The 26,113-nt window shown below is 46.3% G+C and overlaps 1 protein-coding gene and 1 pseudogene across 1 annotated transcript; both read right to left on the bottom strand.

Moving 5' to 3' along the window:
- Positions 1–3,642: 3,642 nt before the first annotated feature.
- LOC126524762 (U2 spliceosomal RNA) lies at positions 3,643–3,822 on the bottom strand (annotated as a pseudogene).
- Positions 3,823–7,623: 3,801 nt separating this feature from the next.
- On the bottom strand, positions 7,624–25,098 carry LOC126524213 (endothelin-converting enzyme 1-like). The gene is made up of 3 exons (XM_055067105.2): positions 24,529–25,098; positions 15,437–17,157; positions 7,624–8,403 (listed from the first exon to the last, which is right to left on the bottom strand). The coding sequence occupies exons 1-3, from the start codon at positions 25,096–25,098 to the stop codon at positions 8,010–8,012; spliced, it is 2,685 nt and encodes an 894-aa protein (XP_054923080.1). The 3' UTR covers positions 7,624–8,009.
- Between the last annotated feature and the right edge of the window lie 1,015 nt (positions 25,099–26,113).

Below are 26,113 nucleotides of genomic sequence, written 5' to 3'. Positions count from 1 at the left end.
CGTGCAAATGGATGTTCCACTCTTCGAACACCGCTTAATGCCTCCAGCGAAGCAGCTACTGCCTTGGGATTGGCAGATGACAGAATGTGATATATCTTTTGTAAGAGTTACAAAATACGCGCCAGAGCTCGAAATACGAATGCATTTCCATGTACTCCAATTGAAGTACGGTTGTCCGGAATGGTACACCGATGCTTCAAAATCGCATGTTGGTGTGTCTTACGCGGCTGATGGACCCGCTTTCTCTGAAGCAGGTGTACTTAACCCCCTTACAAGCATCTTTACTGCAGACGCCCACGCAGTACTGTCTGCGCTAAAACACGGACAGAAATTAAAAGTAGAGAAAGCGATAATATTCACGGACCCGTTAAGTGTTGTAAAAGCACTAATGTCCTTAAGAAAACACAAAAATAATATTTTCATTGAGCTTTACTATCTCGTGTGCAATATTTATTCGTCTCGTAGACATTTGACAATATGCTGCGTCCCTGGTCATAGATGCATCGAAGGCAATGTGCTGGCCGACTAAATGGCCACATCAATTACACCTCAAGCTGGTAATTCCACCACTGCTATTCCTACCACAGACCTCAAGCCTTTCTTGCGAACGAAACTGCGAAGCTACTGGCAAGATATGTGGGACAAAGAAACAAATAATAAGCTTCACTTGATTAAGCCAAGGATAGGTTTCTGGCCCCCCGTTACAAAAACAAGACGGTATGATGTCCTTTTCTGCAGACTCAGTATAGGACACACATATTGTACTCACAATTTTCTGCTTACTGGCAACGAACCTCCTACCTGTCTAGATGTGGTGAAAGGCTCACCGTCCTTCACGTCCTCGTGGAGTGTCGGGAAGCCGAAAGAGAAAGAAGGAAACATTTTCCTCTAGCATACCGGTATTGTGTCCCTCCCCATCCCGGTATGTTTCTTCGTAAGGAACCCCTTTTTACCACCAATGCTGTCTTAGGTTTCTTAAATGATTTGGTTTACATGTTAATAGCCCAATAGTATCGTAGCGCATCCTCTCTCTAGAGGATACTGCTGTGATAGTAGTCTTTGTATAGCACACGCCTTCAGGTCCTTGCGCTTCAAGGAATCTGTTAAGGCAGTAGTGCTTTTCGAATTTTTATTCAAATGACCAATCGTACATCGTAACTCTTTTACAATGCACCTTTCGCGTCCTTGGTACACTTCATAGTCATCGTCATAGTTTTATTACATTTAGCGCTTTCACACTTTACAGTGACCATCCTTTAGGCCCCTTTACAGCCCCGTAACATTCATTGCTCGTAATATATCGCTTCACTTTGATCTAATTACCATTGGCTTCGCGCTGTTTGGCCAAACCTGGCCCTTGCGCCATAAAACTCCACACGTCATCATCATCGTCCCAAAAGTGGCGACTCCATCTCTTCAGGAGGTATTTTTGTTGGACTGCAGCATTCTTCTGTTGCTGACAAATAGACAGTCTTCGCTTCTGGCTTGCAGCTCACCCTCTAGTTCTACGATACTCCTGCGCACAGCAGCCACATTTGTTGTCGAAAGAAGCCCGTTTGATGAACTCCGTAGTAGAAACAAAGTTAAAAAACGTATCGTAAGACATGAGCAGTAACATAATGTGTAATTTTTAAGCAGCGGAAATCTCTTATGTTCACTTTTGACAATCTGCTTTGAATTCAAACAAGAAAAGCTCACTGTCAACTTGAGCTTCACATACTGGGAGAAGGTTGTGGCTAGCCGATCTAGAATGACTTTGGATGGCTGGCCATGCTGCAGATGTGTGGCTGGGCAAGGAGGCAGCTAGGAATCCTGAGTGAAAAATATAGCAAGACAATACGGTATAGGAGATTGAGTGACAAACCAGCTTTGCAATAAACTTTTGTAGTTGCAGGAAAAATGTATCCCCCAATAACCTTATATCTGCGCCCCTGATTCTTTGACGCAAGCTGAGAGCTGCTGTGCAGTTGATCTTGAGGCTTCATTAGCTGTACTCAGCTGCTTATACAAACCTAGGTCAGCCTAACGCAAACAGTGTAACGCTCCACTGACCGCACCCCTCATGCATTGACGCGAGTGGATTTAAAGAAAGCGAAAGCCATTTACGGAGGCAAGCATATCATAAGACAACTGACCGATCCAGTCTGTGCTAGCGTAATACTAGCTGTAAGTTATAATTGCGAAATTAGGCATATCATAAGAAGCCAACAAACACTGACACCAAGGGCAACATAGGGGGAATTACTTGTGCTTAATAAATGAAATAAAGAAAGGATAAATTGATGGAAATGAAAGTAGAGGAAAAAACAACTTGCCGCAGGTGGGGAACGATCCCACAACCTTCGCATTACGCCTGCAATGTTTAATTATTCTGCGCGTTGTAAAGTGCACTCAATGTGCCATGCAATGACTGGTTCTTTCGGAGTCGGCATATCTCTGTTCCAGTAATTGATTTTCCAATGTTGACCCAGCTGCGGCGTTAGAAAAAGGTAAATAAAGGATTATGTCGTTGACTTACCCGTCAAGAGAGAAGCACACATTCATTTGATTTAGATAAGAATATGATTTTTTTTTCGTTTTTGCAGCACGAAAATTATACGTGATAAACGAACAAATATAAACCGCGCTGCGCGGTATCATTAGCACTACCTACGCCTAAATTATTTCCACCGCCCACACAAGCCGGCACAGCCAGCCATGCGCAAGTAGTGCGAACGTTCAACCTTTAAACACCAGTGTTCACGGCCTTCAGGCTACTCTGCTTTCATTAGCGATTGAGGTTAATCAGAATCAAAAATTTATATAATATTCGGGTTAAGGACAGACAAAATCAATTGCGACTGAAAAATTGCCGTGTAGTAGCGCTCGTTCTGAATTTATTTCTATTTAGATCGATGTAATTCACGAACTAATTGAAGTGCCCCTTTGGCAGCGGTATGAATCGCTTCACCGATTAGGGCACTCGCCTCCCTTCGTGACGAACGATGCGCGCATTGCACGTCGGCCGCAGCCAGGGATCGTTCTCGCTGTTTTAGGACGTCTTCCGATTTTAAGCAGCCAGACCAAATATCATCCTCATGTCATAAGTCGTGCAAGGATGGGTGCCTGAATATCAACAGTATCGCTCATTCTTGACACGCCAGTGTCATTTGCCCTAAGTTAATAAAGAAACAGAACGCACATGGAGCAAAGCAAACAAGCCAGTTCGGGAAGACGCGCCCGGCAAACACTGATCTCAAGCAAAATAATCGAAAAAAATTAAGAAACGCTGCCACGCTCGTGGTGTGTGGCGTTGCTGAAGGTGGCGGCGCAGAAGCCCCTCCCTAGGCGGGTGATCTGTGAAAACAGCTTCTCCCCCTTTCAAAGCAGAACGATGGGTGGGTTTCACAGAAGTGAGTGCAACTTTCGTTAACGACAAAAGGCTGCTGCAGTAGGAAGTTGATGCATCTATGACTGTTTCAAATCCCAGTGATAATGGTGATGATAATGATTTATTGGCTTCCCCTTTGAAGCGGAGCAATGACAAATATCCACATAGCCTGCTTGAATTATTCAGGTAATCATCACATGTCTTACACTGTAGCATTTTGCAGCGAAGCAGTTTGTGGCTAAGCTTCCGTGCATTTTGTACAGCGTTGGCAAAAAACCTGGGCCAATCCCGGAGGTAGTGCAATAACTGACCGACCCGCGGAGGAAGTGAAGCAAGCTTCAAGCATTCCGCCAAGTTGCAAAAGTAAGTTTAATAACTTGGGTCCCAATGGAACCCGTATCAGATATTAAGCTGGTAAGAACAGATACTACAATTTGACAAGCGTCGGCCATGTCTACGTTCGCACCGTCCTCTCTTTGTCGGCGTTCCAAGCGCTTGCGTATCTATTTTCCTTCCGCCCTCCCGTACTGGCGGTCCCGTTGAAACGTCACGTGTGTCTAGTTTCTTGCAGCTACTCTGGACGGCGGTCCTGTCGTCCATGCCAATGCTCACAAAAAAATCAGAGTAAATGAGTTCATACCTTTGTTCAAAATTCTATGTCACCACTGTGTCTTGTGCCAAACAGCTTCGCTGGGAATCCACCTTCACAGAGTGGAATGGCTCGCAAGCGGATCCGGTCGTATCAATCTTTTCCTCCTTTTTTTCACCAATAATGTACACGTATTGCACTTATCTCGACTACTGACGGGTTGTTACTTCCGCACACTTTAAGTCCAAGCGCTTCTGGAAGGGGTTCATTACCTACGGATATCACTGGGTGAATTCTTTCGGATTCAATTACGATATGCTGAGTGGTCTCCGGAATTTTTCGTGTGTATGCTGCCGCTGCTGCAGGCACATGTCTCCTCTTCTTGCGAATATTTCCTACAGTATGTTTTTATCCTTAGGCAACCAGCTCGAGCCTGAAAGAGCAAGGCACTGCCTTTGTGTTGTGCAGATTTTTGCTTCTCATTTCTTACTTCCCATTGTGAATCTCCGTTGTCTTATTACAGCGAAGCTGTATACCTCTACCTTTCAAGGAAATTTTCGTGTCGTAAGCAAAAAACTCCTCATACGTGGGCCGATACCGAAGATAAAGCAGTACCGGCCCAACCCGTGGCGGAGATGCAGTTTGCCATTAAGGGGCCCACATACACAGCTCCGCTGGTCATCCTTCTTCATAGAGTGGAAGGGCACTGAGTTTTTTGATTCCACAGTGATAGTAGTGCTACTGCTAGCAGTGATGATGAATAAAATTATTTGTGGCTGAATCCTTTGTAACGGGCGGGCTACATTAAAGCGCCCTAGACGGATAAAATATATACACGGCGATAAAGAAGGGGGAAAATATAAGAGGGGAGGAGTACCGATCATCGTTCCTTTGTAAACCCACCCCGACCTAGTGCACAGACATTGACGGTTAGACACTGAATTTGAGCTGTTCCCCTCAGAGTTGGCTATTCTGTGCCGTTGCCAAATCATACGCCACCATTGTGCCAGTCTGGCCTTCGTTACGCGAACTGCGTTAGACACAATCGCACCCGGTCCCGCACCCCGTTCTCGCTCCCAAATCCAAGGGCTGGCGGAAGTGCGGTGTCGTTGCTGTGTCGTGGGGACAAACCGGCACACTGGAGGGCTGGTTGTACTAACTATTCTTATTCGAGGCCACATGTCCGACATACGGAGTCACCGCAAGGGCCGATATGGGGCTGGTATCACGGTGGAAGAACAGGTAAGGTGTCTGAACGTGGCTGCCGTGCCGACGATTTTTTTCTGTCATGGATTACGGCTCTCTGGGCATATGGCGCGGATCATTGGGGGGTCAAATACCGTTTTTGTTGAAGGGGAAGGGGGTGAGGAGCGAAGGGAAAGTTAATATCACCAAAAGACTGCAACAGGCGTGTCCAGTATTCGTGGCGCTCTTCATGGTGTACATAATATTGATGGAACGGGCGCTAGAAAGAAGTGATATCGGGTTTAGTCTCTCACACAAGCAGGCGGCCATCATATTAGAGCAGCAGCATCTATGTTTGTTTCATGTGGACGACATAGTGTTGCTTGCTAACAAGCAAAGTGATATACAACGTGTGCCTGAAATCTCTGGACAAGAATGTGAAAATTTAGGACTAACATTTAGCGTTGAAAGTCAGGTTTTATGGTATTCAATGAAAACCATCAACAGACAAGTGTCTAGGGATGGACGTATACGCCGGCGCCATTGCGCGTGCAAACACATTCTGTCGTTCCTACTGGTTCCTATGCGAGTCCCAACGCCACCCAGACAAGAGAAGGCCTGAGTGCTCGGCGTGAAACGTCACGGAGAAGAGGCCGGTGGCGTGCACAAAGATACGTGTTGAATGAAGGGATCGCGCCCTTGTGGGCAACGTTAACCAGAACGCAGTTACTGTTTCTTTAGGCATAGTTGAGCAGATAGTCCCTAGAGAACAGAGGGTCTTCCAAGATTATTTTATTTATGCAAAACTATTCACGCGCTGTATTATTAAAAAACCTGCACATAAAGAGTTAAATGATTCAACCTTAGGATTGAGAACGAATTTTGGGTAAATGATGACAGGGAGCATGTCTTATATTGAAAAGTCACAGTGCTGCCCTTTTCTTCAGAGTAGCTTCCTTGCCTTAATTTATCGTCGGCGTCAAAGAGTTTGCCGTTCATGTGACCACAAAAGTTATTCAACAGAATGTTAGCACTGCACCGTAACACATATCTCATGACAACTTCACTGGTGTGCCCTTCTCCGCATTCGGGACACAAGCTTTTATTCCAGTCTAGATTAGGCTCTATACGAATGATTTCGCTTTCGAGGCATTATTACATATAGCACTGCAGTCCACATATTTAGAACACCTCAAATGAGTTTAGCAATGTAGATACAAAATTTCGTGCAACTATTTACAAAGAAGCAGCTGCCTTATTCCACTGAATACCAGCCTTTCTCTGCTTTCCCTTAGCATTGGCACCCAATATTCTGTCATTGATATTGCGGAAACATGAACGCATGAAATTTCGGCCCCGATTTGCGATTGCTCCAGCAATTGGGCACGCAACACTTAAGCATATCCTGGCATGAACGTAATCCACATTCCGCTGCAATGAAGGCTTGCCGGACACACAACCTAATCGCAGCACAAGCGCAGAGAATACATGCACGGTTCGCATCCAGAAAAAAATAAAAAGATGCGCTCGGAAGCATGTCGCAGCATGCCAGGACTATTCTAACCCCGAAGCTATCCAAGGAGCAGCAGGGTTCCCGGAACTAATCGAATCGTTATCGCTTTCGTCGCCGAATTGGTCTTCCGCGTCTCATTTTCAACACAGCTGCGCCGCTCGTTGCACGCTGCACGGAACTTCAATGTGGGCCTCTTTTGCGTGACGTAGCTCAAGGGGAGAGGGTACAGCGAGAAGGCCTTATGGTCTGTAGAGGGTGTTGCCCACTCGCGATGGTTTGCGGTGGGGGCGCTTACGTCGTGGCGCAGCCGCACGAGATACTTACAGACACTTTCGAATATCTGTGGCAATGCAGCGACAAACCTAGGCCTCAAGTTTAGCGCAGAGAAATGGGGAGTCATTACGTGGCGTCATTTCAACAGCAAGTCATACCCATAGTCAAGCAATATAAATAGCTAGGAGTTTCTATTCGGCGGGCCCGCGTTAACTTGATAGGTCAAACCACATCTGGCATAAACCAATGGGGTAAATGGAAAAAAAAATGTGTTACAGTGAGCAGTGATTGAGTGAATCGGAATTGTTTAACTCTCGAACGGAAGCTCTGCAAAATGCACAAGTGGTGGTCACTTGCAGGGAGCGCTTTGTTCTATTTTCTGTATTGTGAGCAATATAATAACTAAGCCAAGAGGATAATTAGCACAGAGAACTTCCCGCAACTATTCCTTTCCTTTATGAACGCTTTCACCGCCGAGTCCGCTTCTGCATGGGCAGGTACACAGTCCTCTGGAACCTTTAGCTATGAAGCAGCAACACGTGCATCATTACCTAATTTGCGCCATTTGAGAAGCCGCGTCATCAGCTATTTATATTGTACAGTAAAAATGCAGCAGCATCTAGCGTTTACAAAAAAAAAAAAAGGCGTGGAAGGTTAAAGGAGATGGCAACGTTGTAAATTCCGAGAAATTACAATCACATCACGCTATAGATATCTTAAGTATTCAAAAAGTGCGTCAGCCTTCCATATCGCGACTTGCAAATAGACAAAGTTACGGTCAGGTGGCACCCATCTCGTCTAAAGTAAATTAATAAGACCTTCGCACTGAGTTTAGAGCGCAACGAAGCCTTACAACGAATTCATCATAGGTATTTACTTTTAAATACTGAGAGAGAGAGAGCCCGCGCTTTTTAACGTCATTCCAGACACGAAATAAAACAGTGGGTACGTTGTGTATGGCTGGCGACGACATCGCTTTCGATGCTGCGCAGAAAACTGTATGTGCACAGGCCACATGCAGGTGTGTCGTACGATGCCACGTGAACGTGGTATCGCAGTCCTTGGGAAGTGCCCGGTTCTCACCCAAAGAATTTACACTTTAGCTTGAGGTTCATCTGGGACTCGGGCGGGCAATGTAATGCCCGGGCGAAGGCCTCCGAACTGCGCACCGCCTTGTTGCAGTCCACTGTGTGCGGACCCACGGCATCGGGTCGCGTGCAAGTCATGTAGCATAGTGTCATGAAGAACACTTGGTCTCCTGAAAAGCCCCCCACAATTCCCTGAAGAGCTTCGTCTCCCCTGTCGCTGACTGCGCGGCGGTACGCCGCGTAGGCAACCTCGAGAGCAGGGATCTCGGGAAAGATGCTGGCCCTCGCGCCGGTTGTGCTCTGGGTGCTGTCTCCGCCACTGGCGGCGTGCCCGTCAAGCGCCCCTAGGCAGCCGTCTCTGTCCTCGAAGGCCTTCGCGGAAGAGCTGCAGACGATTGAAGATATTGAAAAGATACATCATCGCAGAAAAAAAAATGATACTTTGGCGTTCACGGCATGTGTTGCAGTGGTTATATGGCGTTCCCCTGCTGAGGAGGAGGTCACGTGTATGATTATCGCGCACGGCTACGGCATTTTGATGTAGGCGAAATGCAAAAACGCTCTCGCATATTTATACCCGGTGTGCTTTTCTTTAGATTATGCATAATTCTTTTTTTAATTCACCTGGGGCAGGAAGCATAATTGTAGTGATTGAGCTGGATTACTCAAAGAAGTGGACATTGCTTGCACGAGAAATCGCATTGGACCATCGACTAATTAACAAACTTTCACTGAGCGGGTTTCTCACTAAATACTTAGGTTTTGCAGTCCTTTCTGAAATTTACGAACTGTAGCCGGTACTCAAAAGTCGCATCACCCTGAAAATTCAGACCAAGTTGGTGCGTCTTGCCATTTAAACTGTAGCCGGTTAAATGGCAAGACGTACCAACTTGGTCTGAATTTTCAGGGTGATATGACCTTTGAGTACTTAATTCCCGAAGTTGGCGACAAAATAGATTGGCGTGGCAGTTACGTTTGTGCGTCAATGTATAAAACGTGGTTTTAATGAAAATAGAAGCGGAAGAATACATTTCCTCGCAAGTTTGACGGCCATATTACGGCGCATCGTCAGCATTGGCTAGCAGTGTGGCTAGCATTGGCTTGCAAAGCCACCGACTACAATTTGTGAACTTCGCTACTTCGCACTTCCTCCTAATCTGCAATATGTGTAGTAATGCAATATGTGTAGTAATTCGTGCTACACAGGCCACCATTGAAAACCAGGTCGGCCGTCTATCCGCCCGTGTCGACGCCCTTGAGAAAATTGTAGACGTTGATAAATCAAATCACTCGATACCTGCATCTAGTGACAATACTGAAATAATTAAACTCACTTCCCAAATAAACGACCTCGTACAGAAATGCGATGACTCTGAAAACCGCCTTCGCCGAGACAACCTACTTTTTTTCGGTGTTGAGGATGCGCATGATGAAACTTGGGAGCAATCAGAGTCTCGCGTTATTTCACTGTGTGCAGATAAACTTCTAATTTCCATAACCAAAAATGACATAGAACGCGCACACAGGCTTGGCCGTTTCCAGGCCGGTAAAAACCGACCAATTATAGTAAAACTTGCGCGGTACAAAGATAAGTGTAGTATTCTGTCTGCCGGGCCAAAGCTTAAAGGTACGGCAATTTCTATCCGGGAAGATTTTTCATCGCGCGTCCGGCTTGCAAGGAAAAAGTTGTACGCCTATGCGAAACAAAACAACGCCTCCACTTTCAAGATACGCTTCGATAAACTTCAGATGAATGATAGACAGTTTTTATATGATGTGCAATCAGACTCAGTTTTACCAGTTAAATCCTAGCCATCACTTCAGGCTTGCCCAGCACTCTCCTTTCCCTCCCAGCCGCTACTAAACCCTCTTGAAACATCACACAATCGCATACTTTCTGTTATACTGGCTAATGTTCGCAGTTACATGTCAAAAAAAGATACCATTGAAGCCATTCTCGAGGATAATAACACAGACATGGCCATTTTCACTGAGTCTTGGTTAACCCCTGACATAGATAGCACTGAGCTATTACATGCAGATTCCCCCTACACTGTTTACAGACGCGATAGGAGGGAACGAAGGGGTGGCGGCATTCTTGTCTTCACGAAAAACAGCATTCCTTGTTACCAGCTCCCTAACAGTTGTACTCACGAAATTCTTTGTGTGCACATATCCATGCCCACATGCACCTGCATTCTCATATCATGTTATCGCCCACCCGATTGTGACCCTTCCTTTATCGACGAACTTCACACTGTCATTTTAGATGCATCTTCTCTATTCCCGCGTGCTAACTATATTATTTGTGGTGATTTTAACTTTCCGGATATAAACTGGGACACTCTAACAGCATCATCCCGCCAGTCAAAAGATTTCCTTGATTTAGCCTTAAACTTCAACCTTACACAAACAGTAAATTTACCTACACGTGGCTCAAACACCCTTGACCTGGTCCTCACTTCCCAACCCGAATACATTCAGTCTATAGCATGTGTCAATGGGCTGAGTGATCACAGTATTGTACTTTTCAATTTAGAAATCCCTGTTCCAGTCAAACAGCTTTCAATAAAACTAATTCGGGACTACAAAAAAGCTGACTTTTCCATAATTAACACTGAACTGAATATTTTTTTTGAATACCTCAAAGCAACTGCCTTCAGAAGGTCTGTTGATACAAACTGGCTGTTATATAAGCATAAGCTACTCAGCTTAATCAATAAGCACGTACCTCTTGTGTGTATTCGTGGTGTCATGGGAAAGCCTTGGTACACAAACCAACTGAAAAAACTAGCACTGAAGAAAAAGCGGCTTTTCAGAGTGGCAAAAAAATGTGGTTTCGCCCCTAAATGGAAGAAGTATTTCACCTGCCTGCGCGAGTACAACAGCCTTCTGAAGCTTTCTAAGAAAAAATTTTATCACCAGGATCTTCTCAATATCATCCGTGTAAACCCGAAAAAATTTTGGAAAATACTCGCACCAAATAGAAATCAGTCGCATAACATTACCATAACTAATCCTAATGGGTCCCATGTTCCAGTTGAAAAGCGTTCTGACGTCTTCAATTCATACTTCTCTTCCGTCTTCACTTGTGAATCTTCCACCAACATTCCTGTTTTACCAAGATTTTGCGGCACTGAAATGCCTCCCATTGATGTAACTGCTGAAGGAATCGCAAGCCTAATCAATAAACTTAACATATCTAGCTCCCCCGGACCTGACAACATACCGGTAAAGATACTAAAAGGCACTAACGTCATTTCTAGCCAGATATTACAAATCATTTTTTCCCAGTCTATAAGCGAGGGTACTATTCCCAAAGACTGGAAACTAAGCAAAGTAACCCCCGTTTTTAAATCTGGTAAGCGCTCCGACCCATCCAACTATCGCCCGATCTCACTTACATGTATTGCCTGTAAACTTTTAGAACACGTCATTTATTCCCAAATAGCTTCCCACCTCGACAGAAATTCTTTTTTCTTTAGCAAACAACATGGCTTTCGTCCAGGCTTATCATGCGAAACACAACTTTTCGAATTCACCACAGATCTCCACCTAAACTTAGATTCTTCATTTCAGACTGACGTAATTTACTTAGATTTTTCAAAGGCTTTCGACCGCGTCCCTCATCACCGACTAGTGTCCAAACTTTCATGCCTTCATCTCGACCCTCTAATCCTATCATGGATCATTTGCTTCCTGACAGATCGCCTCCAGTTCACCTGTGTTGGCGGTCGCTGTTCAGATACTACCAAAGTAATATCCGGTGTACCACAGGGATCCGTCCTCGGCCCACTCCTTTTTCTAATATACATTAACGACCTCCCAACAGACATATCATCCACAATACGTCTATTCGCCGATGACTGTGTTATTTACCGTCGTGTCACTACTAACACTGACCAATCCATTCTGCAAAATGACCTAAATTCTATTGACAAGTGGTGCTCACGCTGGATGATGGATCTAAATGTCTCCAAATGCAAGTTAATGCATGTATCACGTAAACGCTCTACATCCAAATTTCTATACTCTTTGGGCTCTGTGAATTTATCCGAGGTCGACAGTTACCGCTACCTTGGCGTTATCATCACTAACAAACTAAATTGGTCGAACCACATCCAACAAATAACCGCCGATGCTTCAAGATCCCTTAACTATATTAAAAGATCCCTATCCTTGTCTCCTCCGTCGATTCGTAAACTAGCATATGAAATTTTCATCCGTACCAAGTTAGAATACGCGTCTGCAATTTGGAATCCACATCAAAAGTACTTGACTGACACTTTAGAAGCTACTCAAAATCGTGCCTCCCGCTTTATCTTATCGAATTATGAAAACACTATCAGCGTTACTAACTTAAAGTTATCCATTGGTCTACCCCTTTTAGCATCAAGACGCATAATTTCGCAACTCTGCCTATTCCATAAATTGTACTATAACTTTCCTGACCTTCGTTCCTCACTTTTATTTCCACCCATTCGCTCATCACATCGTCTATTCAATTCTTTATGTATCCAACGCCTTCATGGTTCTACAAACGCTTTTAACAAATCCTTCCTTCCCTCTGCAATAGAACAATGGAACTCGCTCCCGGAATCCATTGTTGTAGAGCGAAACCCTTCGAAATTTCGAGAGTTACTAACCACCCATATTTGCAGCTAATTATGCAAAAACCTGTACTTCTAGTGTCTTTTCAGTTGTTGCCTTTGTTTTTTTGCTTTGTACATGACTATTCATTCGATGTTTGTATTATTGTTTTGCCTCCCCCTTATGTAATACCCCAAATGGGGCCCTTAAGGGAATAATAAATGATGATGATGATGATGAAATTAAATATTCTAAAAGTTACCTGGTCATGTTCTGTGAATCAAACCATTATGCACTTCAATTTCTTGTCTGAGTAAATTGTGCCGCTTGGAGTAATCCAGCTCGAGGACTAAAACTTCGCTACCTTCCACAGGCGAATAAAAAAAATCTGCATGGTGCAATTAACCAGAACACACAAGAACGCCACATATACAAGGTGCTTTTTCTTGTAGCTGCACCGAATTTTAAAATGCTGCCTCCAGCAGACAGCACAATTTTAATCATTAGTACCTGCCGTAGGTGCTTAGCAGCTTTAGCGTCACGCTGCTAAGCATCAGGATGAAATTCCAGCCGTGGGTGCCACATATTGGTGGGGGCGAAATGCAAGAATACCCCTGTACCCAGCGTTGGGCGCACTTTACACAGCCACAGGTGGTCAAAATTGTTGCAGAGTCCCACACTATGGCGTGCCTTATATTCAGATGCTGGTTTCGGTACTTAAAACACCCGAAAAGATGACTTTATAATGACATGTGTACTTCTTTATCTTTATCGGGCGACCACTTCTCGCCGCCTAACAAATGTTATCGCACAGCGCAGGACGCGCCTGCATGTAAAAGAAGTTTCTGGAATGGTATCGATGGTTCCGTCCACTGTCTTTCACCGCAAGTTGTGTTATCTGATTGCGTGTGTGCGCGACGCGAATAATGTGGAACATTGTGTAAGGCACGCGGGTCCCAGCGATTGCTTTGGAACATTCGACGACAGATGTATAAAAGCCGACGCGCTTCACCCGCTCATCAGATTTTCGACGACCGCCGATCGTGTTCGCCGCTGCCATCCTTCTTTGAGTGTAGCCTGCTTTTGAGGGCGCGAGTTCGCCTAATAAAACGCTCGTTTCGTTAATCACAGTTTTGCTGCCTTCTCAAACGTCACTACCAGGTGACAATAATAACTTTTGAACTAAACCACACGATGAGGCGGTTCATTACTCCTACAAGAAATGAAAAAGATTAATTGAAGAATTACCCTAATTATTGTGTTGATTAATTTCTTTACGGCTCATATTTAAATCTACGAATTTTAACTAGTGAGTGTATAAAGGGTGTGCCACGTAACTTGAGCTAAAAATTTAAAAATGAAAGGCGCGTCGGAAGCGGATGTAACCGAAAGCACACTATTCGTAATAGACCATAGTAACTCAGAGAATCTTTTGTTTTCCCCATAACTCACAAATTGATGAGGTTTAATTACCCAACTTTTTAATTATTCGCGAGGACCCCAAGTATGATAGGCAGATTTGTAGATCGCCTTCAGAAACCGCCGATCGGGTTGTGTCCTTTACGATACACCTCATGTAGTCCTCTTTTCCGGGTTGCAAAGAAAGCCCGTGAAATATAATAAAAGCACGTGACGGAGCGATTGCTCAGTGATATTGCGCTGCTCTCGAGCCTGCGATCAGTGAACAAGGTCAGCTGCATCGTGAGTGACGACGAGGAAGCGGCAGGGCGTTCCTTTCTCTCATCGGCAGCACTCGGCCAGCAGCATGCATTTTCGCCGTCATCCGCCGGGAGCTAACCTCGTTCACGGAACGCACGCTTGAGAGCAGCACGCTACCACTGCGGGAGCGCTCCGTCACGTAGCTGTTTCCATATTTCGCGGGCTTTCTTTGCAATGCGGGTGAAAGGACTACGGGAGACGTATCGTAAAGGAAACAACTCGATCGGTAGTTTCTGACGGTGCTCTACAAATTTAGGTATCATACTTGGGGTACTCCGTCAATAATTAAAAAGTTGGCTGATCAAACTTAATTGGCTAGTGAGTTATGGGGCAAACAAGAAAACTGTCTGAATTACTATAGGCTATTGCGAATAGTATGCGTTCGGTTTAGTTCGGTTCCGACGTGCCTTTCATTTTTCAATTCTTGGCTCAAGTTATGTGGGACACCCTGTATATGCAAGGCATGCTGACATAAAAGGAATTCTAAGGGTGGCACAAGTTCCGACATATGCGCCGTCAAACATGCGGTAAGAATTCAGGGTTGCTGCTCCCTACTTTAAGGCAATGCTGTTTTATGCACTGAAGCACAGAAGTAACTGGAACGCCAATGCATTTCGTTGGACACCTTGAAAATTAATGTGTAGAAACTGGCTAAGTCCTGATAATTCGTTAAAGTGCACATGCCTTGCGAACTCGGCGGCTACGATATGTTCCGATAACTATAAATAAAAGGTAAATATTGTAATTATGTGAATTGTTCAATCGGATGTATTGATTTCTCGTAGAAGTAATTAAGGTCTCACTGAGTAGTTCAGATTAAGGGTTACAGCTGTGCTGTTTCCCTATGCGAAATTTAAAGAATGGAGTGCTTTTAAAAAAAAAGCCCTGTATATATACGCGCCCATTAAAGAACCCCAGGAGCCCAAGATCGATCCGACGCACTCCAGAATGGCGTCTGTCATAGTCCAAGTGCTGCCATGGGGCTTTTAACCAAACGAATGAATCAACACATCACTCCTTACATATGCAAGGTGTTCTTTAGGCCTAATGTGAATAAAGAAAAAGGAATACCAGAATACCTATTTCCGCATCAATAACGGAAAGCTTACCTGGACAAAAAGAAGTGGCCGAATGTGCCGTTCGGGTGCCACCGCAGTCCCTGTCGGTCTACGGACGCGACCAGATTGAGTGCCATGGCAAAGCCCAGACCCCCGTAGAACATGGCCTCGGTCCCGCCAGGGTAGAACAAGGGCGGACTAATGGCGCCCACGGCCACCTTGACGTCGCCGCTTGAGGCGTCATAGAGCACATAGGGCAGTGCGTAGTTGACCGCGAAGCTGAAGACGTCGATGTCAGCGTGCGTGTCATGCGCCTTAGCAGCGCAGCGGCTCGTCTTCACCCAGTACTCGGCAAACGAAAGTTCAGTGCTGGGAAAATCGCTGTACATGCGCTCGAGCACGTCGTTTTGGAGGAAACGCTCGGGGGGCCACAGCTTTAGCCGCGTCGAACGCAGCTTCACGACCGCGAGCTTCCGGCTCTCGGCGCCCAGCCATTGCGTTGCGATGGCCGCTGCTGCAGCCGCCAAAACCAAGCTATCGAAGCCTGCTTCGACGGCGGCGCGCTGTGCTGACGTGAAGCGCGACACGGAGGTGAGCGCGATCACCAGGAGCCGATATGCGGCCTCGACGAATCGCTCGCAGAAGTACGGCCGATATATGGTGATGCCCTGGTCGTACCGATTCTCAAGCAGCTGGATATCCGCTGCCGGAGCAAACAGCTGCACGCAAGACCAGGCGATCAGGGACAGCAGCTCGGTTTTTCTGTACGATGACATCACGGTCGCCATAGTCCGGAAGAACTCTACGTCGCCTACGAAAACCTGGTCGTTGCGCTTCACTTCAGGCTCAAGCTCGGTCTGCCTGAAGGCACGTAGCCATTGCTTGGAGGACAGCGGCGGAGTGAGGAGTCCGATTAGAGCGATTCGCACCAGAGCTGGTTCGGTTACCGGAATACGCCTAGCGTTCAGCAGTTTTCTGAAGACGTCACCTTCCATAACCATAGTCGTGTTGATAAACTTCGTGTCGACCCCATACTTACTGTAGTTTCGGCTAAGGATGTAGAAGAACGTGGCCCAGTATTTCGCGTATCCGCCGGTGCTTTTGACTGTGAGATGCTGATGGTACAAAATTGATATGAGGGAACCGGGCTCTAATATGAAACGCCAATTTGGTGGGGACAAGCGCATAGCGCGCACTTGGAAGAATAGCGGGACCTGCCACTTGAAAGCTAGCGTCATCAGTACGTCGAGGGCGCTGGTGTCACTTGGCGCGGGTTTCTCTGGCCAGGAGAGTCTACATTCGTTGAGGAACTTCCAGAAGATGTCCAAGTTCGAGCCGTACTGTGATCGGTTGCCCATGCAGGACAAGTACATGGCCATTGGTTTGCGGCCCGCACCGATGGTTTTCGTCCCTTCGCTGAGTACGTTGTAGAATTGTGGAAACCACGATTTCCTTACGTCATCCATGGCTGAGTTAGAGCACTCTAGGTAGCCTTTCGGAGGCGACCAAGCGGAGCAGACGTAGGCACTAAAGTTGTGGCATGGATCGAGATGGCGGTTTAGTCCATTAGAGAGGCGCCACGAGTGGGCGAGGCAGTCCTCAGTCTTGCGGAACGGTGTTGAGGGTGGTGATTTGGCGCCTCGTGCGAACAGCAACACAATGACTATTGCCACGGCCGTCACGATCAGCATGAGGACGACCATAAGGGTGACGTGCTGCACCTTGATTGACACACCTGTTGCAGTTAGGACAACCTGAGAGTGGCGTGGAGCCTGCAAGAAAATATAAAAAATAAAGAGGCATTTAAGCAGATTTTGACGAAAAAAGCTATTCAAGATACATAGTGATCCCTCTACAGTAGCCGCGTCCACCATGTTCTCTGTGCCGTAGTTGCGAATCGCCTTTATGTTGTGCGGGTCGGCGATCGTCGAGGTGTGGCTATTCAGAACTCTATAATGTATCGTTCACCTTCATCGTCCAGCGAATCGGGCAAAGGGAACTTCACTGCGGTCCCACCAATTAACGAACCTACGGCTGCTATTCTTGCAGCCTTAGATATTCGTTCAGACGGCTTAGGGTGGCATGGTGCTTTGCAACCAAAGCTTTAGTCGAGTCTCTTTTCACGGTGACGTGCGCTGTGGACACTGAGCTAATTACTCGGAAGAATTTCCTCTACGCTCCCGAATTTCAGACTAATGCTGTTGTTACAGCCATAGACGGAAAGCTTCTATTTTTCCAGAAGGGGGGGTGGGGGGTTCGTGAGAGTATTCAAGAAAAAGTTATCTCTCGCCTTTTTTAATTCAGACTACGTGATTTGTGCCTATTAGGTCGCACAAATACACATCAATGGTAAAAGCCACGCAAAGTCTTCTAAAGGTTTTAATACATATAGATGTAATCAAGAAATCTTTTCCTCACGGAAGTTCATATGAGCAGATAAACCCCAACATTTATAAAACTTACACGATATATAAAAATTTCTGAACAGAATTTATAACTAGAATTACTAGCACAAAGAAATGCGACTCCGCAACGCAACAGTTTAATTAAAGCATGCCTTCTGTATTTGACTTAATTTATTTCCCGGCAGAGCAATAATGATTATTGGATAATAGATTATCAGGCACACGAACAAACAATCATATTAGCGCATCAATCAGTAAATACTGACACAGCGAGATCGGAAAAGTGCGGAAGGACACGAGAGCTAGTAGGAACAGCGTGAAATAGGTTATTGAGCAGCTGATAAGGCATATCTGACGAATAAAAATTAATAAGGGAAATGTACAGCATGGAATATCTAGTTTTAAATAGCACAACGAAAAGTTTTTTCGTACCCAAAACGCCTCATCTTGCTTACGCTGTTATATACCCCATTTATGTTCCTGTGCATAACTTTTTGCGTTCTTTTATAAGCGAGATGGTTTGCTTGAAGCTTGCCTCTGTTCCCTGAAGCTCCCCTCACTGCGTCCTTGCCTCGTATTAGCGCCTGATAACTTTTTCCAACTGAATACCTGATGAATGCCTTCCTGTAGAAGAAGCACATTTAAAACTGGAGCCCTGGTACAGAACGGGTCCGGTCTATGCGATAGTGCCCAAATTGTTTCTTTTATGAAGGCGTATCGCCACGTAACATTCATGAAGCCGCATTGCTCCATTAAAACGAGAGCGAACAATTGTCTAAATTAGTCGGTTATGCCCAAACAGTCAGTAAGAGCGCGCGTCTTATTTTAGTGTTTAGTGACCGCGCTTGGCTGTCCGTGCGTTTGAGGAGTACTACATACGCGGCTGACGCGCTTTGTTTTCTGCGCCGCGTTGGAGCTTGCGATCCGAGATGGGTGGTCCTTTCGCGTGCGCTGTCTCCCCGCGCGCCTAGTGTGATGCTTCCGTTGGTGTTCATATACGACGGCAAATACGTTTCCTTCTCAACGTCAGCCGGGTAATGGTCAAGTACCGACAAGCGACATGGCCACAGTTGGCTCTGTCGTTGGCGCCCACGCGTGTTTGTAGCCGTGCATACTGAGACGTCCGCAGCCGCGGTAGAAGCGAGCTGGACGCGTCTTTTCTATTTCTCGTTTTTTTTCTCGACGTCGCTGTACCTTGTAAAGTACAAAAAAACCTTTGAATGAGCGAGTGTGGGTGCGAGAAGAAGCACTTAACACTGAGCCGAAAAGGATATCGGCTTGATGGGCTTAATCTTACCACGCGCTCAATGCTTGGGTTTGTTGGAGGTCACGTGATCAAACCCGCGCTTGGGAAGGAGAGGCGTAGGTGCGAATGACTGTGCGCGGCTAACGCTTACGCGGCCCGCGTGCCGTATCTAATTGTCGGTAATCATTGGCGGGTGCAGTGGTTAAGGCCAAGCAGGGATGGCTGCCAACTTCATGCGCTCTCTCTTCCTTGCCGGGCTGTCTCTCTGCGCCCTAGTGTTGCAGATTGCTCTGCGCCCCCGCCCGCTGGGAAACTTCGGAGAGGGCTCGGGCTCCGGAGCCCCACCCCCTCCTCGCAGTCGCGCCTATGATAACATTGCATTGCATTCCAACCCCCCTGATACATTGCGTCGGCAAGAAAACGCGTCTCGCGTGAAAAATCGAAGCTCCGGCAGTATAGTGCTGTTCTTCGGAGCTTATAAAACTCCATGCACAAAGCTCCATGCATGAACTCTGGATGCTCCGTTTGCGCTAGCGTTCTCGCTTGGAACGTGTGACCCGAAACTGTGCAAGTCAGGTCGCACATGCATGATGCCGTGAAAACGCAGGACAAGTGTGATCAGCAAGTTGAGCGTCGAGAGTTAACCTGTCCCGCGCACTGTTTTTTCTCATGTGTCAGTCCTTCGAGAGAAATGACTTTGCGCGTGTTCTCTTCTACTCGCGCTCCGTTACACTGATTTTGTGCTGCAGGCGTTCGCAAGTATTCCAGATTTACCTGCTTACAGGCACTGCGGCTTCAAGCACAGCGCAATAACATGAGCAAGCCTGGAAACACGCGGTTAGCAAAACTATGCAGAGCAGCGGCTCGGTACGAGAGGCGAAAAAGGAAGAGACGCGCACTAATTAAATGCCAAATTCAAGTACGGAATAGGAACACACATCCGATTCAGCAGAGTGCTCAGTGGTGAAGAAGCGACGGCTTGAGAATAGAGCGGGCGAGCCTTGTCTGTCTACGCAGTCGGTAAGCTGCTGGCAAGATGGGTTAAGCCATGTGCACCGAACGTGATGCCGGCTCTTCCATTTTTGTCTCTAGCGTGACCAAACATGCTTTGATGGACTTTGCTCAGCTGCCCAGATTTCTTCACGGAATAACTGGCTTTAATAAATGACCCACCTGCGCACTTGTGTTAATCTGTGAAAGCGATTTCCTTTTTTCTTTTTTTTTTCGGTACGAGAAAAATTACAAATTTCACAAACGACGCGCTCTCTCACTTTTGTGTGGAAAATATTTAAAGGATAATGTGCCGCACTATCCCGTGAGGAGTTTTTCAGTTTTGTTAACAATTTTTTTCGAGCAGCCGAATTCTCCAAATACTTTAATATCACTACGTGCGTTGTATGTAGAACAGCACTGTTTGGCATAAAAATTACAGATATAGTTGCACGGAAGGATGCGTTGCCTTTCAGCGTTAATTTAAACGAAGCTGACGGGGTTAAAAGAAAAGGCACAGATTTAAAGAAACTGTTCCAGTGGGGGGGTGATTGGAAGGATCTCTTTTATACATGGCGCATTATGCAAATGGGTACGCTGGAACAAAATGGAAAATGCCGTGCGCGTAGGCAACTGATCAGCAAGCGGATTATATTTTATGCGGTCATTTTATTATGCCAATTACCCTTCTCCCGTCAGTAATAACCACAAAAAAAAAAAACAAGCCTGGTTTGTTCCATGCGTTAGCAAAAGCCGCTTGCTTCGCATACAACGGCGAACGGCAGGGTGAGGACACCACAGAACAGGGGTAAAAGAATTAGCTATGCGTGAAATTAGGCTGTCGAACGAGCAGTGTCGTTTTGCCGCGTCTTAGACAAGATGACGTCCAGCGCGTTGCTGCAAAGATGGCACATCACACATAACATTTCGAATGCCCTTAATTAAGTTAGCAATAACCAATTAGGAAAAATGTAACTGGTTTGATTAGCATGCCTGTTCTGGTGGACATTTTCTGGCTCTCCAAGAAATTGTTCATGCGAGTCATTCTTGCAACAATGCAACAGCGAGCTTCTAGAGCGCAAGGGAACGACCAGTTTGGGAACGTTTCTTTTTTTATTCAAACTAGCAACGTTTTTAAATATTTCTCTACTGCTCATAAAAACCTTCGGAATATTCTTCTTTGGAAATTTGGTTGCTTTGATGTCGCATTTACTTCGCTACTGGTGGGATCATTTGTGGACACCGTATGTGTATTGCTTCCGCCATCTACGCGCACAGAGAAAATATTCATTTAAGATGACTGTATAAGACGCAGACTGCTTGGATATTGAATATCGGTATTGACGCCACAACCTGAGTACGTGCACTGTCCCCCCCCCCCCCCCCCCCCCCCCAAACACGGGAATCACAACGCAACGCATATTTACTAGGCTAGGACGCATTTAAATATATGTTGGTTGGACAGTCTGAACACATTGTTAAGACACATGTTTAGATCGCACCCAGCTACTAATTCCTAAGTACGAATGCAGGAAATTTGTCATATATGAACAGCATCGCCTTCGTAGGTCCGCGCTGTCCTTCAAGCAGCGTGACCTCGCTCCTTGGTCGTCCACAGCCATGTGACCTAAATGTCCCCTTTCTTACATTATGAAGGTTCAGGTCTTGAACAGCAGGTTGCCATTATCCCTCAAGAGAAAAAGGTAGAACAGTTGTGTTTTACCAGTACTCAGGTACGGGGCAGAAACTTGGAGGCTTAAGAAAAGGGTTCTACTTAAATTGACGACGACGCAACGACCTATGGAAAGAAAAATGATGGGTGTAACGTTAAGGGATAAGAAAAGAGCAGATTGGGTGAGGGAACAAACGCGAGTTAATGACATCTTAGTTGAAATCAAGAAAAAGAAATGGGCATGGGCAGGGCATGTAATGAGGAGGGAAGATAACCGATGGTCATTAAGGGTTACGGACTGGATTCCAAGGGAAACGTAGCAGGGGGCGGCAGAAAGTTAGGGGGCGGATGAGATTAAGGAGTTTGCAGGGACAAAGGGACAACATGGCCACAATTAGTACATGACCGGGGTAGTTGGAGAAGTATGGGAGAGGCCTTTGCCCTGCAGTGGCCGTAACCAGGCTGATGATGATGATGATGATGAAGAAGAAGAATGTATTTACATCTCTAACAAGTCAAACGAACCCCACCTGGTGCCGAGAAATACGAGATAGAATGACAGCCAGGACCGCGATGTAAATTATTCCGACGGTTCCTGCCGACGTGAACTTCTCTACGAGAGCACCTTCCTAGAGAGGAAGTTACGACACCGTATGCCAATACATGCGAAGTTGACCTTGCTACTGGGTGAAGTCGGAAGTTTTACTTTGGAAATCTACTGCGCGGTTTCGTTGAGGACGATCGAGTGGCCTTTTCAGCCAATCCAGGAACTCGACGAGAAGATCTGTGCAGACACACCCAACGACCTCAATGAAGAAGGAACACATCGGACGCGATTACATTCGGCAAAGAGATTGGTCCAGGTTATGATAGAGCTTCAGTACCGTTCTAGAGAACCGCCAAGCGGTGAGACTCGGTGAACTTCAGAAGCGTCTGCTACCACCAGTGCGACGTTACCCGCCTTGGTTGCTCAGTGGCTATGGTTTAGGGCTGCTCAGTACGAAGTCGCGGGATCAAATCCCGGCCACGGCAGCCACATGTCGATGGGGGCGAAATGGGAAAGCACCCGTGTACTTACCTTTAGGTGCACGTTAAGGAATCCCACCTGCTCGAAATTCCCGGAGTCCTCCACTACGGCGTGTCTCATAATCAAAAAGTGGTTTTGGCACGCAAAACCGCATAATATTTTTAGTGCGACGTTTGCCCTACGAACGAAGTTGCCACCGCTTGAGGTTCCTACGCTTCACGGATATAGTCGGGTCACTCTTATGGAACCGGTTTGGAGGGGGTGAGGCTAAAAAGACGGAGCGACGTGGCCTAAGATGCTCGTCACCGGGGCACCTAGCGAATCCGTGCAAGAGACCTGCTACTTACAACTACAGGTGTAGTCATTGTACCACAGTAATTACGCATCGGTGACATCGGCGAAAGGTCCATTTTCCTAACAACAAGAATCGTCGTATGTCTCGCTGTCATTTCTTTTCTTTAAAAGTGTGCGATTGTTATTTTCTGGTCAGGAACGCTATGGGACGCTGATAACACACGTGCTGTTTGTGTGACCTGGAATATCAGGCGCCCAGCGTTATAGGAAGGAAAGGCACCCAAGGCAGTTAGTTTACCGTTATTAATATATATATATATACAGATACACAAAGGGCCCAACTGCGTTCAGCCTGCAAGAGTACTGAAAGCAGGGAGGCCCGATAGGCTATTAATAGATTTATTTAACTCTTCCATGGTACAAATACTGCCATCACTATGCCATAGGAAGCCCTGGAAACTAATCTGATCCGCAGCCAGCCGATTCTCTCTCCTAACAAGATGACTACTGATGCAATGCGATGTAATTTCATTAACGTTCATAGCACCTCATGCGTCGCAAACAACATGGACACCGCCATTTTGATAGGCTCTTACCGCTAGTGACAAGTGGAACATCATAACAAATAAGGTTAAAACAACTGACTCCGCCCACAAAACTAGCAAGACAATAATCAGCTAAGTACATCACCTTTACACCAACCATCACGTGAATCGACACGAAGCATCAGACAAACTGGACTGCTTCACCGTAATCGCACTGAGCTCCTATATAGGAAGATTAGTTGCGGCTGTTGTCCAGTTGCCTTGAAAGTCAGCAAATACTCCATTTACAGAGCTAACGCAATCCTTAGCTCTTGAAATACTTTTTCGTGACCTTAAAGTGAAGAAATGCATGGGCAGTTCCAAGGTGCGCATACGACCCCACAATGATACGAACGGCATCGGCATCACACAAACGATGGGGAAGCCCAAACGAGATGACGAGCCGTATTTTTACAAATTCGAAGGATGGAGAAACGGAAAGCCCGTACTATTACAAGATCGGCAAGACGACGACTCAGCGTGAACTTCAAAAATAACATTGGCAGCGACAAATGATGGAAACGACGCGATGGACGAACTCGGTCTGCGAACGTTGGTCAACGACAACCACTAGAAAGGCACTTAGCTGAAGGACTATCAGAAAGGCCATTCGCACCTGATTCAGCAAACAAACGCTCCATTAAATGTTATGCTTCATTCCTGCTTCCTCCCTGCGTCCGTGTCTGTTCTCGGGGCGCACCGCGCGTTGTTTGTTCGCCTGTCGGCGACTATGCCGACCGCATCGTCAATACGAGAAAAATATTTCGCTTATGCACACGCATTTTAAACGGGAAGGCCTATGCAAAACTGTTGTCGTCTCTTTACCACTCCAATATTATTCTCGAAAATGTTGGACACAGAACTGTGAGGAACGGCATGACGGGGGGTAGGAGAGTGAAAAGGTGACAAGTAGTGTGAAACTCACGTGATCCGAATCATAGTATGAGGTCCTCAGAGCGGCTGACTTGATTCGCTGGGCTTCGAGGTGTTCTTTGCTGATGCTGTTAAGTTCTTGAAGGACAGAGGAGAACGAAACGTGCTGGTGAGATAAACTCGCTTGGCGACTTGACTGGCTCACTTTGCGTCCATCTTGTGGCTCCGGCTGTCTTTGAGAGGGCGTCGGAGAGCCCGCAGCCCTTTCTTTGATCGGGGTCGCGGACAGAGTCTGGAGTGTATTGGCACCGCTGGCGGCGCACTCCGGAGACTGAGCTGGCAGTGTGATTTCACATTCTTGTTGGGACGCCTGTTGGTACTCCTGGATTGCTTCCTTCTGCTCTGGGAGCCCGTTCCTCTCTCTGGGCTTCTCCGTCGTCGGAGCAGTGGGAGCAGCAACGTGAGGTTCTACCAGACCAAAGTCGGCGGAAGCGCGTTGCTGCTGAGGTGCGCTGGTGTCCGAGGACTTGCGCTGGAAATCGGCGTCGAAAGACAGCCTCCGTTTGAGAGGGCTCTCTTCACGTGAGGGAATTACTTCGTCCAGTTGAAGGGCGGTGGTCATGGTTACTGGCAAGTTCGATTCCAGCGCGGCAATCGCGGAGCCTTTCCGATCTTTTTCTAGGTCGGTATGGCTGGGACGCCTGCGTGTCGCTTCGGACTTGCTCGAGGACGACGAGGTGCGAGACGACACACTTGCACTGGAACTCACGCTACGTTTTCGAGAGCGACGTCACTTCTTGCTTTTCTTCTCGTCGGGAGCATCATTGTTTGGGACCATATCGCTTGTGTTTGCACGGCGAACCCCAGAGACGTTTCAATCCTGCAAAACGCAAGAAATAGGGGTGCGCGCCCTGGAACCCTCTTCTTCTTCTAGTGCTACCTCGTGGCGAGAGCAAATGGCGCGAGACCTCGCTGGCCATTTCTCACTGATTTCAGCACTATATAAATTCGAAGCCCTACAGAAACCAAACTGTTAACAGAGGAAGCTTTATTTTTATTAAAACAATCGTTAATTCCCTTCAAAATGATCTCTATCGGAGACGCATACTTGCCCAAGGTTTTGTTCCATTAGTCGAAGCGAATTTTGAACTCCTAAAGTTTCATGGTTTGAGTGGTCCTTTCAAAGATGCATTTGTGCAAAGTGGCAAATCTGCTTCCTTTATCAGATTTTATTTCTTGTCGGCAGGAAATTAAAAAAGGAAAGAATGACGAAATTGTCGACGTAAAAGAAGACAATTTCGACGCACGTACATCGATGCTTATGATTTCTTATGCATTATATTACTAAATTCCCATTTCAATCGAATAAAACGTAAAACCTTCTAGTTTGCTTTCCTTTCAAATAGCGCACCTTTACATCAAAAGGAAATGTCCTTAATCTAAGTAGGTCTACTTTAATTCATTGTTTAACTGCAAATGTTGCCTCACATATACTTGACCCTCAAATTTTCTCTTCCCGCCTCACCCGTTTAACCACCGACTTCTTGGCCAATCACCCGTAGTGGTCTTGCGCCATAGTATAGGAAGAAAGCAAGCAAGTCATTCGATTTAAATACTCAAACGCCCGCCCCCTGCGC

This window comes from Dermacentor andersoni, chromosome 3 (genome assembly GCF_023375885.2).
Source record: "Dermacentor andersoni chromosome 3, qqDerAnde1_hic_scaffold, whole genome shotgun sequence".
In the NCBI taxonomy this organism is placed as follows: Eukaryota; Metazoa; Arthropoda; class Arachnida; order Ixodida; family Ixodidae; genus Dermacentor; species Dermacentor andersoni.
Note: the sequence above shows the minus strand (reverse complement) of the source record. Positions and strands in the feature narration are given on the sequence as shown.

What these genes read in the sequence shown, in the direction of transcription:
- LOC126524213 (XM_055067105.2), bottom strand. Translation starts at nt 25,098, where the DNA reads ATGACCACCGCCCTTCAACTGGACGAAGTAATTCCCTCACGTGAAGAG. An exon ending in CATACTATGATTCGGATCAC is followed by an intron (nt 17,158 to 24,528) that starts GTGAGTTTCACA and finishes ATTTTCTTGCAG; the next exon opens with GCTCCACGCCACTCTCAGGT. An exon ending in GGCCACTTCTTTTTGTCCAG is followed by an intron (nt 8,404 to 15,436) that starts GTAAGCTTTCCG and finishes AATCGTCTGCAG; the next exon opens with CTCTTCCGCGAAGGCCTTCG.